The 15,859-nt window shown below is 34.9% G+C and overlaps 1 protein-coding gene across 2 annotated transcripts in view; it reads left to right on the top strand.

Moving 5' to 3' along the window:
• RNF217 (ring finger protein 217) overlaps nucleotides 1–15,859 on the top strand; it is a 152,535-nt gene that overhangs the window by 126,695 nt on the left and 9,981 nt on the right. For both annotated transcript variants that reach the window (XM_036903900.2, XM_036903899.2), the window contains 2 exons: nucleotides 9,696–9,897; nucleotides 14,783–14,854. In XM_036903900.2, the coding sequence (XP_036759795.1) occupies nucleotides 9,696–9,897; nucleotides 14,783–14,854 (274 nt within the window). The remainder of the gene's footprint in view (nucleotides 1–9,695; nucleotides 9,898–14,782; nucleotides 14,855–15,859) is intronic.

The following is a 15,859-nucleotide window of genomic DNA, read 5'->3' as shown; positions in this document are numbered from 1 at the left end:
CTGGCCAGAATAATCAAGAGAAAAAGAGAGTCTACTCATATAAACAGAATCAGAAATGAGAAAGGAAAAATCACTATGGACACCACAGAAATACAAAGAATTATTAGAAAATACTATGAAAAATGATATGCTAACAAACTGGATAACCTAGAAGAAATGGACAACTTTCTAAAAAAGTACAACCTTCCAAGGCTGACCAAGGAAGAAACAGAAAATCTGAACAGACCAATTACCAGCAGCTAAGTTGAACTGGTAATCAAAAACCTACCTAAGAACAAAAGCCCTGGAACAGATGGCTTCACCACTGAATTGTATCAGACATTTAGTGAAGACCTAATACCCATCCTCCTTAAAGTCTTCCAAATAGTAGAAGAAGAAGAAATACTTCCAAACTCATTCTATGAGGCCAGCATCACTCTAATACCAAAACCAGGCAAAGACACCACAAAAAAAGAAAATTACAGACCAATATCCCTGATGAACATAGATGTAAAAATACTCAACAAAATATTAGCAAACCAAATTCAAAAATACATCAAAAAGATCATATATCATGATCAAGTAGGATTTATTCCAGAGATGCAAGGATGATACAACATTCGAAAATCCATCAATATCATCCACCACATCAACAAAAAGGACAAAAACCACATGATCATCTCCATAGATGCTGAAAAAGCATTTGACAAAATTCAACATCCAGTCATGATAAAAACTCTACAAACAAAATGGGTATACACGGCAAGTACCTCAACATAATAAAGGCCATATATGACAGACCCACAGCCAACATTATACTTAACAGTGAGAAGCTGAAAGCTTTTTAAGATTGGGAACAAGACAAGGATGCCCATTCTCCCCACTTCTATTCAACATAGTACTGGAGGTCCTAGCCAAGGCAATCAGACAACACAAAGAAATAAAAGACATCCAGATTGGTAAGGAAGAAGTTAAACTGTCCCTGTTTGCAGATGGCATGATATTGTACATAAAAAAACCCTAAAGAATCCACTCCAAAACTACTAGATCTAATAGCTGAATTCAGCAAAGTTGTAGTATACAAAATTAATACGCAGAAATCTGTTACATTCCTATACACTAACAATGAACTAGCAGAGAGAGAAATCAGGAAAACAGTTCCATTCACAGTTGCATCAAAAAGAATAAAATACCTAGGAATAAACCTAACCAAGGAAGTGAAAGACCTATACTCTGAAAACTACAAGACACTCATGAGAGAAATTAAACAAGATACCAATAAACGTAAACACATCCCATGCTCATGGATGGAAAGAATTCATATTGTCAAAATGGCTATCCTGCCTAAAGCAATCTACAGATTCAATGCAAATACTATCAAAATACCAACATCATTCTTCAATGAACTAGAGAAAACCATTCTACAATTCATATGGAACCGCAAAAGACCCTGAATAGCCAAAGCAATCCTGAGAAGAAAGAATAAAGTGTGGGGGACTACACTTCCCAACTTCAAGCTCTACTACAAAGCCACAGTAATCAAGACAATTTGGTACTGGCACAAGAACAGACCCATAGACCAGTGGAACAGACTAGAGAGCCCAGATATAAACCCAACCATATATGGTCAATTAATATACAATAAAGGAGCCATGCATATACAATGGGGAAATAACAGCCTCTTCAACAGCTGGTGTTGGCAAAACTGGACAGCTACATTCAAGAGAATGAAACTGGATTATTGTTTAACCTCATACACAAAAATAAACTCGAAATGGATCAAAGACCTGAATGTAAGTCATGAAACCATAAAACTCTTAGAAGACAACATAGGCAAATATCTCCTGAATATAAGCATGAGCAAATTCTTCCTGAACGCATCTTCTCAGGCAAGGGAAACAAAAACAAAAATGAACTCATGGGACTACATCAATCTAAGAAGTGTCTGTATGGCAAAAGACACCATCAACAGAACAAAAAGGCATCCTACAGTATGGGAGAATATATTTGTAAATGACATATCCAACAAGGGGTTAACATCCAAAATATACAAAGAACTCACATGCCTCAACACCCAAAAATCAAATAACCTCATCAAAAAATGGGCAGAGGATATGAACAGACAGTTCTCCAAAGAAGAAATTCAGATGGCTAACAGACACATGAAAAGGTGCTCCACATCGCTAATCATCAGGGAAATGCAAATCAAAACCACAATGAGATATCACCTCACACCATGGCCAGCATCGAAAAGACTAAGAACAACAAATGCTCACGAGGATGCGGAGAAAGGGGAACCCTCCTACACTGCTAGTGGGAATGTAAGCTAGTTCAATCATTGTGGAAAGCAATACGGAGGTTCCTCAAAAAACTAAATATAGAAATAAGATTTGATCCAGGAATCCCACTCCTTGGAATTCACCCAAAGAATACAAATTCTCATATTCAAAAAGACATATGCACCTGTATGTTTATTACAGCACTTTTTATAATAGCCAAGATAAGGAAGCAACCTAAGTAAGGGTGCATCAGTAGATGAATGGATAAAGAAGAGGTGGTACATATACACAATGGAATACTATTCAGCCATAAGAAAGAAACAAATCTTACCATTTGCAACAGCATGGATGGAGCTGAAGGATATTATGCTCAGTGAAATAAGCCAGGCGGAGAAAGACAAATGCTAAATGATTTCCCTCATTTGTGGAGTATAACAACGAAGCAAAACTGAAGGAACAAATTAACAGCAGACTCACAGACTGCAAGAAGGGACTAGTGGTTAGGTTACCAAAGGGGAGGGGTGTGGGAGGGTGGGTGGGGAGGGAAGGAGAAGGGGTTTGAGGGATATTATTTAGTACACATGATGTGGGGGATCACAGGGAAAACGGTGTAGTACAGAGAAGGCAAACAGTGAATCTGTGGCATCTTACTTGGACAGTGACTGCATTGGGGTATGGGTGGGCACTTGATAATATGGGTAAATGTAGTAACCACATTGTTTTTTCATGTGAAACCTTCATAAGAGTGTATATCAATAATAATACCTTAATAAAAATTAAAGAAAAGAAAGAACTGAGGGTTGAATAAGAAAAAAAGGGAGAATAGAGTTTTCTTAAGAAGCTGGGCATAAATGGAAGGATGAAAGTAAACATTGGCTAGAAGGTCATGTGGGATTAAAGGAAGAATTTATGGGGATGGGAATATGCCTGAGCCTATTGGCAGGTGAAGCAGTGTAAAATTGCAGAGGATGAAGATGAAAGGGAAGGAGGAAAAACTGGTGTTTGAAGATTTCTAAGACCCTGGTGCATGCGATCAAGGGAAGCATGGTAAAAAAGGAAGAGAATTAAGGGCTAATTTGTAGTGTAGCTCTACCCTGTGAAATAATAATTAGGCAGTACACTCTCCTTTAAAGAATAGCTGTCATCATAAACCAATCATAAAGTCTTAACTTGAAATACATGGGAAAATTCCCTATAACAAAGAAGATCAGTGTATTAGAGAATAGTTAAAGTTATCAGACTTGGCCTTAAAAATCTAACAGTAAATAACTCTGAATCACTTTGAAATCAACTGATTTTTTTCAGTATAGTCTACCATCATAGAGGTGATCACTTTTCATTTGACATTACAGATGAGGGTTAATTTGACTTTTCTATCCCCTTCCTTCCTTCTCCTTCCAATTTTCAGTAGTTTTTATTTTAGTTCTTTTGATTATCTTTAACCTTTAAATAATCTACTTAAACCTCTGGTCAATAGTGTAACAATTTTAGAGGTTATAAGAGGATCTAGCCCTCCTATAATTCTTTCCGCATCTTCCCTACTGCCCATTTTCTGTAAGTTGTAACTTTGTCTTTATATTGTCAAACTTAACAAAGTTCACATTCTATTCTAATGTAACATTTAATGTTTCTGTTTTTTCTGAAGGGTGATCCTAACATTTAAAAACCGATTGGGTATTTACATAATTAAGAACCTATAATTGTGGAGCTAAAATTACATTTCCTTTACTATGAGATCACAACTTCTAGGAAAAAGGCCCCTAAAATCCCGGCTCACTCTCAGTTATTCAATGATGCCAGATTTACACCTCATAATTAAACTTACATGTCTTTTTTTTGTTTGTTTCTCCTGAAAGTTCTCATTGTTTTTCTTTTTTCCTAATTGAGAGTAGAAATACCCACCTAATTTATCATGTTGCTTAATATTTAACTCCACACAAATTTTATTGCTTGTTATATATAGATATGTGTTTAAATATTATATATTTTTATATTTCTATATAACATATTTATATATTTATAAATATATATTTATATATTATATATATTTATAATACTCCATTGTTATTTTTGGAAGATGTTGAAATCAACTGGTTTCCTGTTCTAAATTGTATTAATTGCTTTCTGGCTTGTTCTCTGAGATTTCTTACACCAGTTTTTTATATGTGCTAACATTGTCTTTTCTTGAATTTCACATTCACTAAATGAAGTGCTTTCTTAAGTCATAGCCCCAGAAAGGTGCAGAGGAGTCTTAGAATCCCTGTTTTATCTTCACCCTATATATTATACATTTTATAGTTGGACAAAAATTCTAGGTGCATATTTTTTATTGGGTCTTTGTGTATATGTTTGCTGTTTAAAAATCACTATTTGTGGAGAACTGGTATAGTGAGCTAAGTAAAAAACTCATTAAAAATTCATTACTTGTGGCATTTTAAAAAATTTTCCTCATAATTGTTGCTTCTAACCAGTTCTTCCCAATATCAAACTGTTAAGGCAAACCAACATATAAAAATGCTTTTAAACATAAATAGAGTAAATTATTTATTGGTGACAATAATATATAACAGTTAACTTAGTTATAATTTTCTGCTTAAAGAATAAAATTAAGCCTTCATTTCTTGGTGAAAGTGGAGATAAATACTCATAGGCAGATATGTCCTGTTTTAATTGTAAAATCATTGGATACTTAGTACATTTGTTGTTATTCTTATACCTTATGATTAAGTAGAATCTATATAAAAATAAAAAGCTGAATTCTAGTTCTATGTTTTAGATACCTTTTGTTCATTTTATTTAAAAAATGTATACAACTTACAGAGGGCAGGTAAAATATGTTTGTATATGTTTTTATGTGTATGGTTTTTATGATTAATCTTATTACAGGTATTGATATGTCCTGTGAAGAATGTCATAGGCTCGCACATGGTCTGTCTTGTCATTTCTGTCTACTCTGATATAGACTTAATATCAAACATTATATCTTTATATATCTTTATATTATATATTATATATATATAAACATTATATATCTTTATTATAAAGAAATATTGGCATATTCTCAGCATTTCATCTCATGACTTGTAAGTGTAGAGAGGTATAAATAACATTCAATGTTTAAATATCCAGCTCCTTAAGTATCAGGCGTCCTTATTTATTATAGATGGACAGAAGAAACCCAGTAATAACAAATGACATCTGTGACTTATGAGCAATCAATTTAATCTAATGGATTAGGAATCTCTCATCTGTCCTACCCCGTCTCCATCTCATAAGTAAAAACAATTTTGATGATAAATTACATGAAAAATTAGTTTGTTTTTAGCAGAGTGAAACTGATGAATGTTTTAAGCTAGAATAAAAAATAAAGACAGCTTCACTGAGAATATGAACTTTAGGTATACATAATTTAAACCTGAGTTTTAAGGCTCTGTGTTGTGAAAACAAACAAAGATGGCATCATCCAAATGTGACCTTTAAAGACATTCAGGGAACTCAATTAGCTTATGAAACTTACTCTCCCTGGGGTGTTAGGAGTTCAAAATCACAGCTTACTTAGCAAATATGAAATGTAATGTCTGCTGTTGCACATTACTTTGCATTGTTACAATTCATTGCTCTGTGTCAAATTATAAAATATATATAATCAAGATATATTCGCAATAGCATTAAAACTGTATCCTTGGCAGTTGGTAAGTTATTAAATCATTTTTCATGATTAAATTATCACCTTTATGTGTGTGAAATATTCAAATTAGTCAGTAGAGCAATATAATCTTGCAATGTGCAAGCTTTTCATAGAATATGGTCAGAGCTTAGAATTTTATCACTTCCTGGGCAGAAATACCATTGGACCAACAATACTCTAGTTGGCTACTGTGTTCAGAATATTATTTTAGAAATAAAGATGGTTAAAAGAGACTAGATATTCCAGTCTGCACTATTTAAATGAGATAATACATATGCCATATAAAGATTTTAGAACCCAGTGAAGAAATATTACAAGCATATATAAAATGGCAGTGAAAATTATATGTGAAATTTTGAGGCAAAGGAACTGTCAGTGACAAGTTTAATTTAGTCGAACAAGTTACCTGTTAGAAAAAGTTTCAATACTGTTTTAAAGGAAGAATGTGAATTGATCCCAAGGGTGGCTAAAATAAAGATTAAGGTATGCCCTGCCTGGGAAAGCAGACATATTTTATCTGATTAGTGCGAAGTTTGTGCTGCAAATGATACTATTGACCCTCCGGTTTTATCTGTAAGTTATAATAAGAAGCTGCTTGACATAATAAAGAACCAGACTTAAATCAAAATCCTTTCTTCATTCACTCCAGCAGATTACTTTTGGAACTCTGGTTAAGAATGCCAGTCTCCTGGTGTAGTTATGAGGTTTAGAGGTACTAATCCATGTACAATGCTTGGCACATAATGGTCTCTAAACAAATATTAGTCCCTTTCCCTTTATAGGTCATATACAGCACTGTTCTATGTGACCAGGAAATTTGTTAAGCTTTATTATCTCCATTTTATGATCAAATACAATACACGGTCAAAGCTAATCGAACAGTGAAATAACCTTTATTTTCAGTGCTCAGCACTTGTCTATGAACATGTTTTCTCCTAATTCTCAGGTGATTGAAAGAAGGATCAGAAATAGTGCAAGATCCAATAGGCTCTTTGGCCAACAATATTCCTTAACTCCACCTACTGTGCTCAGCGCGCATGGTCACAAGAATCATTCTTCAGAATCATTCACGGCAACAGGCACGGCCGAGGAGAAGTGCTGGACTCAGAGAGAAATTGTCAGGAAGCTCAAGAGCTTAAACTTCAGAGACCCTCCCCTGTAGAAGTCTCTTCTTAGGCTTTGTATCTAACTTGTATTTATAATTTCATTCTTCTCCTTTAAGAGGGCCCTTCAGATAAGGTAACCTTCAGCCCCATAAAACCTGGAACCACACTCTGATTGAACTGCCAGGTTAAAGAAAAAAAATTTCAATGTAATTAAATAGGTGAGGGGTCAATAGCAGGAAGAGCAAGTTTTGCTTCCATTGACCAAGTATTTGTTAGGAACCCTTGACCACAAGCCAGGCCTTTTCAATCTAGAAAGGTGCTCTCTAGTCTAGCATCAGCTTATGAATTAGCCATATAAATACGTGAGAATGGGGACCACCTGGCAGTTGAGGTGTGCACTGACATTGATGAGGTATTTGAATTCTCACATTTTTAGGTGGGTAAAGGGGAAGGGATATAGATGGACCAATCTGACTCAGTATGTGCCAAAAAAATGGATTAGGCACTGTACTGTACATACATGATCACATTTTTATTTTCATATAAGTGATATCATTTAAATTAAAGCTTGGGAGATGAGAAGTAGCCTCTGTTTATACAGCAAGTGGAGTCAGAATTTGAACACAGAGCTTCTTGAAATTGAAGTCCAAGTTCTTTCAAACTCCCTATGAGACTGACTCTTACCTGCTAAGAATTCAATCAGCCACTGGGAGATAATGGACTTGTAACCTACAATCAACCTAATGATTTTGAAAACCTAACATCCTGCCAGTCACCTAGTAAACTTCCCTTTCCTAGTTCATTCAGTTATCATTTATTAAATGCCTGCTGTGTGCCAATTACTGTGTTGCCTGTAATGTGCTACCCTCCAAGTAGTTATTACTTCTTCAAAATTGTCATCATTACCTAGAAACGCTCCCAATAGATAGTTAGATGGATGCATGCATGCATGCATGGATTCATAAACATATGTATTACTTAGATGAAACTTTCACCATCATTATGATTAATATCTGTTGTTATTTTAAAAACAGCTTTGGAAGTCATTTTAAGATTCATGTTTATTCCTTTAAAGTTTAAAATTTTGAGTAATTACAAAACTGAAATACTGCATATGGTTTGGAGTTAGCAACTTCAAATTTTTATTCTCAAAACTATAAAATAAGGTGATTATTTTGAAGTGCATAATTTTCTTCTCTCTCTACCTTTGAATTTCTTCTCTCTTCACATTAAAGGCCTTCTCATTTATATTTTATCCCATTTCCATGATCACTATTCAAAAAATGAAAAAATGGAACACCACTAATCATTTGAAATATGTAATTATAACTGCACTACTGCAGAAGCTCAGGAAACTATACTGTGTTTCAGGGGAAGGAGAGCATATTTCACATGAAATGTAAAGTGCACTGTGGCCAAGGCCTAACTTAAATGTTCCCAGCAACCACTGGAGGGTTTGGCTCCCATGTTGCTTGTGAGGTTCCCAGTTGCATGAAACCATTCACTGACACACTGGTCACAAAGCAAAGTCATGGGTAGAAACTCACAATAGTCAAAATGGTATAGGCATTTAAAATAAAATTTATAAGCAAAGAAATTAATTATAGATAAATCAATATACAAATAAATAAGAGTGACTGAGTGACTTGAATGCAATTAGGTGCCTACCCTATAGTGAAATGGGAAGGCTGTCTCTGGTGATCCTGTTTTAATCACGTGAGAGTTTGACCATGTAAGCAAATATTTTTTTATTATGAAATAATGTTAAGTTCTTTTTCATAATTATTCACATAATGAACAAAGCAAGCACTTATTTGAGTGAAAGATGACTCCAATTTATAGTCCAGTATCCATGAGGATTCTGAGTTAAGCACCCAGTTTTATCTCAGAGAGTAGTATCTTGACAGTAACATGGCCTCAGTGCTTGAGACAGTGACTACCACTTAGGGTCTGTGGTGGACTGTTGAAGGGAAAATCCTTGTTACATTATACATGAAGCTGTATTTACATGTAACTTGACTGCAATAATAGAGGAATGTTGCACAGATGCACATTGACATTCCAGATGCACAGGTGGCATTCTAGAAACAGTTCTGTAACATATTTTCAAATGATACTGTGGTTGGAAACCAAAATGGTGTTGCACATACACTCACAGCTGCTATCACTTTCTTCTGCAAAGGAAGATTTCTATTCCTTGATATTTATTCACAGGAAGTTTTACATAATCCTTTCTTTTAAGGAATACTCTTCATCTCTTCTTATTTCCCAGGTTGCCTGTTCTTGCAGATCATAGCATAAACAAAATACACTTTCACAGCATTTTAAATTACCTCCTAACCACTGAGTTAGGTGGATGTCTAGAAAGGTAAGTGAGTTTTCTTTGGGATCTGTTCATTGATGTGTTAGCCAAAATAAGCCAGAAGCTTGAATACCTGAACTGTTACTGAGCTTCACCTGTGTTAAATAATTTGATGCAAATATGATCTTGGAGAGTGTGACTATAAGCAGACTGACAGCCTCAGGAATGCTGTGTAAGGCTTTTATTATAGTAAAACTGGAGTCATTCCATAACACTTACTAGATTTTATTTCAAGAATTTTTAATGACCTTTCCTTCCTTTTCTGTCTTTCGCCAATACAGATCCACATCCAGAGAACAGAAGGGTGTGACCATATGACCTGTTCACAATGTAACACTAATTTTTGTTATCGATGTGGGGAGAGATACCGCCAGCTCCGTTTCTTTGGAGACCACACATCAAACCTCAGTATATTTGGATGCAAATATCGCTACCTCCCAGAGAGACCTCATCTAAGGAGATTAGTGCGAGGGTCGGTCTGCGGTGAGTATCCAACACGACTTAGAGGAATCTTCCCTGGAAAGTAAGCAGTGACACTAGAACTTAGAAATACAATAGCTATGACAGTTCTGTGCACCTTCCAGATATTTTAGGGGACCTTTGCCCCAAAATAGGCATAAAATATTCTCTCTCCCTTTGAGTTTAAAATGAAAAACTTAAGTGTGTTAGAGAAACACTACTTAAAGGAGCAAGCTGATTTTGTTTGAGAAACAAATGATTAATTGCACTGCAGAAATGTGAAGTCATTTAAATTTCTGAGACCTTATTGTAAGTCACTTGTTGAGAGAGACAGTGTCACGTTTATTTTTTGTATTGGCAATATTTGGCAGTAGGTCTTAACACACCCTCTGTTCATTCATGGAGGATGTGCAGCATGCAGCACAGTTCCAAAATTCACATGTTTCAGAGCCCCATAATGGAGTCCCATTATACCCATATAGTTTATGTCATTGTATATATTTTATTGTATTAATAATTCTTATTAATAGTTAACAGTTATTGAATGTCTAGCAAATGCCCTCATTGCATTTAAACCTAAATTATAAACCCAAGTGCAATGCCTTTTTGCATTGAGTTTTCTACCTCTGTCTTCATCCTCAACAACACACAATCTCACACACAAACAAACAAACATACACAAAGGTTCTTGCCCTGGCCTAATGCCACCACCTTTGTGTGATGCATTGTTCTTCTGACCTAATATTTCGTCTTCCAATAGCTTCCTGCTCCTCTGGAATGTACCCGCTTTGCAAGTTTTCCTTTCTTTTTTTTCATGATGCAGAACTCCATTAGTTCTTTCTCTGGCAGTTTTCTTCCTACATATTTAATATTTTTTTAACATCTACATTTCCTCTCTCTGCCTACTTTTGCTGAGTTACTTCATGAAAATCTCTTTATATCTCTTGTAGCCTCCATCACTTCATTACTGTTATAAATGTGTCCTTCCACTAGACTCAGACAATGGCTAATCAGAACAAAACTTGCACTGATGGTATATTTCTATCAGGTAAAAAATAGAGCATGTGTCTTAAAATTCACTTTAATATATGGAAACGAGGACCATCATTTTCTGAAATTTTGAGTGATCTCTAAAAATATCCTTACTGAATTTTAATTACACATATATTCCACAGCCAATAGTACTCAATATTGTCAAGATCGGCTCTAATGATTTTCAATGTTTTACTGTTTATTTGCTTGTAATAGTGTATATTATAATTATATAACCAGTATTTACTGATTAGTTAAATAGACTTTGGAGAAATAGTTAGGGAATCTGACTCCTATTTATAAACAGTACTACCATGAAAAAACTAATTGCAAGTTAAGTTTTGAGCTGTAACCTATTTGTAAGTGTGTGTACAGAAAGCAATCTAAAAACACAATATCTAACATTTTCTGCATTGTTAGTTCCTTTCTTTCTTTCTCCAGTGCCATTCTGTGGCAAGATGTTTCTTTCTACTTTTTATTGTAAATAATGTCTGATTTGAACATCAGTTTTTTTTCTTTTTTGTTTTTCTTTTTAATCATTCTTAAACAAGGGAAGCTATTTCCTACCCTATTTGTCCAATAACATTTCACATGCACCCTCCTTGGGTCCTGCCACTGTTCTCTAGATGCCACTAGAATCGTCTTCTCAGGTCACACAATAGTTGAGTTATTTAACAACGTGCAGAATGGACAGCCCATAGACATTGTCAGCAGGGGAATATTTTCTCTATACAGTCTATTCAGTTTTACTTAAAAATTTTGTGGTGAGCTTTCTGTAAATGGTTTTCTTTTTAGTCTGTTTTGTACCCCATGTGTCAGGACCAACCTGACAAGTAGGGAGCAACTGGCTTTAAGAAAAGCTCTCCCTCCCACACCTTGTCCCACCTCCAGCACAGCTGCCTCTGTTTTTTATTGCCTGTAACCCCAGTGGTTCCCACATCTCCCATCCACACAAAAGGCAAGAAAAGCAGTTACACTGTAATCCACAAACTTGCCTCCACCTGCCATAAGAGAGAAGATGGATTACAGCTAAGCTCTCCCACCTTCCGTTCTTGTGTGGTGCAGCCCACTTTGCTCCCTCAGTTTGGGATCACAGCCTCCAGATATCCCTGGACAGAGATAGAGATACGGCCTGCTCTTCTTTCCCCAACTGGAGGATGGGAAACATGAGACCATGTGCCCAGCTACAGATCAGATTCCTGCTTCTAGAAAATAAGGGAGAACTGAGATTTGGGGATGACTACCAGCAGACTCATACATAGGGGCATCTCCCCATTAGAAAACAGCAAGATTATTCAATGAATGGTACTGGGAATAAAAGTTGACCAAGAGAAAATGCTTAATTTTCATATTTTTCTATACAAATATTTAAAGTGTTAAAGCATATTATAATAAAGAAAACCCAGGTAATCAACTGATTTCTAGATGGCAAATAATTAATATGAACAAAAGCAATAGAGCCTCCTCTAAAAACAAATACCCAATTTTTTTAAAAAGATGAAGTCTGGAACCAGAATTATGGAAATACCAATAATCAATAAAAGTGCTCAAGCATATTAAATGTCATTAGTAGTCAGAAGAATGTAAATTAAAATAAGATGAGATATTTTTGACTATTGATTAGTAAATATTTTGTCAAGTTAATACTAAATGCTGGACTTCCATACTCTACTGAATGAACTGGAAATTTTTTGCAGTTCTTTTGCAAAGAAATTTGATAGTAATATGAAGACATTTTAAAACATAAAAAGTCTAAGCTGAGAATGGTTTATTTGCAAGTATAATTTTAAAAATTAAAAAATAAGAAATTAAGGACAAGATTTAACTAAGACATATGGATATGATAGAATATTATATCAGCTATTGAGAATGGTATTTTAAAAGAATTGTTAATGATCTAGGAATAAGAAAGAGCATGCATAATCCTCAAAGACAGTTTCAAAAGTAGACCTTAAGTTTATATTGAACATGATTGCATGATTGCAATAAGTATATTGCTTTTCAAAGAGGGAGAGTGTGTATCTAGTTCTTTAAATTCTGTGATGTTTGAGGGGAAAAAAAGGTCTAGTTACTTTGCCATTACTTTCATTGCTATTATGAAATATTGTTGATGATAATATAAAAAGGAAACATGAATGACCATATATATCCTAAACTAAACTCTTACACATAGCTTTAAGAATGTACATAGTATAATTATTTATGAGATTGAGTGTTATTTCATTAGATTCTGTTATTGGTAGAAAATATAAGTAAAATCCATGGTTAGACATTGCATCAAATGAACAGTAATTTTTTAAACTATATATTAAAAGTTGTGTTTTCTATATGGTCATGGTGCCAAAGACCCTTTCTTTTTTTTAAAATTTTTTATTAAGGTATTATTGATATACACTCTTATGAAGGTTTCACATGAAAAAACAATGTGGTTACTACATTTACCCATATTATCAAGTCCTCACCCATACTCCAATGCAGTCACTGTCCATCAGTGTAGTAAGATGTCACAGATTCAGTTTGCCTTCTCTGTGCTACACTGTTTTTTCCCTGTGATCCCTCACACCATGTGTCCTAATCAAAATACACTTCCTTCCCCTTCCTCCCTCCCCACCTGCCCTCCCACACCCTTCCTTTGGTAACCACTAGTCCCTTCTTGCAGTCTGTGAGTCGGCTGCTATTTTGTTCCTTCAGTTTTGCTTCGTTATACTCCACAAATGAGGGAAATCATTTGGTACTTGTCTTTCTCCACCTGGCTTATTTCACTGAGCATAATACCCTCTAGCTCCATTCATGCTATTGCAAATGCAAAGACCCTTTGTTAAGAATAGAAAAGTTTATGTTTTTCTGAAATTCCCGACAAATGGCTGCATTATTTTTCTGTTTCTTTATGTAACTGGTTCTTTCAAATTACTCTCCTTAATTTGTGGAATGGTGTTGCTGGTTTATTCTTAAACAGCTTTGTGATTCTACCGCAAATCCCTCCATTCCTTCCTTATCTCTTGTTGTAGTTGGGTTGGGCCAGCTTTACTGCTCTACCAGCTACACATGCCTTAAGATCAAGATTACTGTGTAACAAGATATTAACTACTTTTTTTGTACTAGAAACTTCAAATTCAGTGAGATTCCAATTGTAAATTACTCTGTGCTATGTTTATATGTAACTAAAGTTTATTATAATCACCACAGAGCCACTGATTTACAAAACAAAATGCTAGTTGATGCTATTTGACATCCTTAACAACATTTAGCCTTCTTATAAGTACTTTCTTTTAAATTTGTTAAATGAGTCACTGAAATGACCTTCAATACATTGTATTTTTCTGGTAACTCTCTCTAACAATAGTATTGAAACATCCCATTTATGGTTCATTCTATTAGGTGTTCATATTGCTAATTTTCTTTTGACCCAGAAAGTAAATAAATTACTCTTTCAGATGTGGGATTAAACAGAAGCTCTCTGTAGCACCTACTAGGTCCCCATTTTGTAAGCTAATTCTATTTTCTCCTGCCTCCTTTTTCAATCTTTCAGAATTTTCACAATTGAAAATGAAGAGATCTAAAGGAAAAGCACAAAGATAAATGGTCCTGGTAGAATAAAGTAAGCCAGGATAGCTTTGGAATTCTTTTGGTTATAAAGGATAAATGATTTGTGAGATATTTGACTAATATACCCAAGACTTTAGTGAAGCTACTGAATTTGCGTATGTATATTTGTTCCGCACCTGATACATTTCCTTAGAGGAAATACTACCTTAATTATAATCAGACTTCTTAAAAAGATAATATACACTCTAGTACTAAAAAGCATTGATGAAATTGTTTGGCAAATTAGTTTTAAAACTCTTTAAATGATTTTGACTCTTTTTTTTTTTTCCAGCTGGAAAATTATTTGTTGCACCTCTAATCCTGGTCTTGGGATTAGCACTAGGGGCCATAGCGGTTGTAATCGGTAAGAAGCACTTATCGTGTATCTGAGATTAGAATTCTCTGAATGCCATAGAGAGAATATGATTGTAAATGTAATGATGTGAGTGAGTTATTAAGTGGATATTGTATCTGTTCCATATCTTCTTTAGACAGGATATCAGCATATGATTTATAGATTCAGAGGAGTGTGTTTCATATGGAAGAATTTGTATGACACTTTCAATCTATGAACACTTTGATTTATGTTTCTTATAAAGCATTATTAACCCCCTTTCAACATCAAGGTTAGTACAACAGTTACTTTAGTGAAAGAGTCCAGTGGATTTTCCAATTCTGAATAAAGTTTAGAGCACCAAAGAAAAGAGGCCCTGGTATACCCTTGGGTGTTTGACTTGTTCAAGTGAAAGGGTGCCCTAGATAAAAGAGATAACCTTTGATGTACATGAACACATTTACCCAGCATAAACTTGAGCACTGACAAATAGGAAATGCGTCCGTGATTTGTATAGTTTTATTAACACAAGTATTTTAAAGCAGTAGTTCTCTGACTGTAGCATCTTGGAGAATAGCCTTGAGGACTGGACAACTAGGTTCCTAGTTTTTACCCACAGTTTCTGAGTCAGTATGGTGGCAGGACCCTTGGATTTCTAGTTCTAAAAAGCTCCCGGGCAAGCTGATTCTGCTGGCCTAGGGACCACACTTTGAGAACCATTGCTTTAGAGAATTAATTAAATGCTGTAGATAAAGGTTGCTTTGATAATTGTCCCACATAGTAGATGGGATTTCTTTTTTTTCCTAACTATATAGCAAGTAATTTGTATGTGCAGGACAGATAGAATTCTAAAGTGGCTGACATTTAAAAGTCAGACTTTGTGAAGTGGGTACTATTATTATCTGCATTTGAGACGTGAGGAAATTAAGATTTATCAGGATCTCCTAAGTGGTAGAACTGGGAATCAGACTTGACATTTGGCTCCACAGACCAGGTTCTTAAGTAATGATGCCATCCCACCCAAAACTGCGGTGT

The sequence above is a fragment of the Manis pentadactyla genome, chromosome 12 (assembly GCF_030020395.1).
Source record: "Manis pentadactyla isolate mManPen7 chromosome 12, mManPen7.hap1, whole genome shotgun sequence".
Classification (NCBI taxonomy): Eukaryota; Metazoa; Chordata; class Mammalia; order Pholidota; family Manidae; genus Manis; species Manis pentadactyla.
This window is presented reverse-complemented; position numbering and strand designations above follow the sequence as displayed.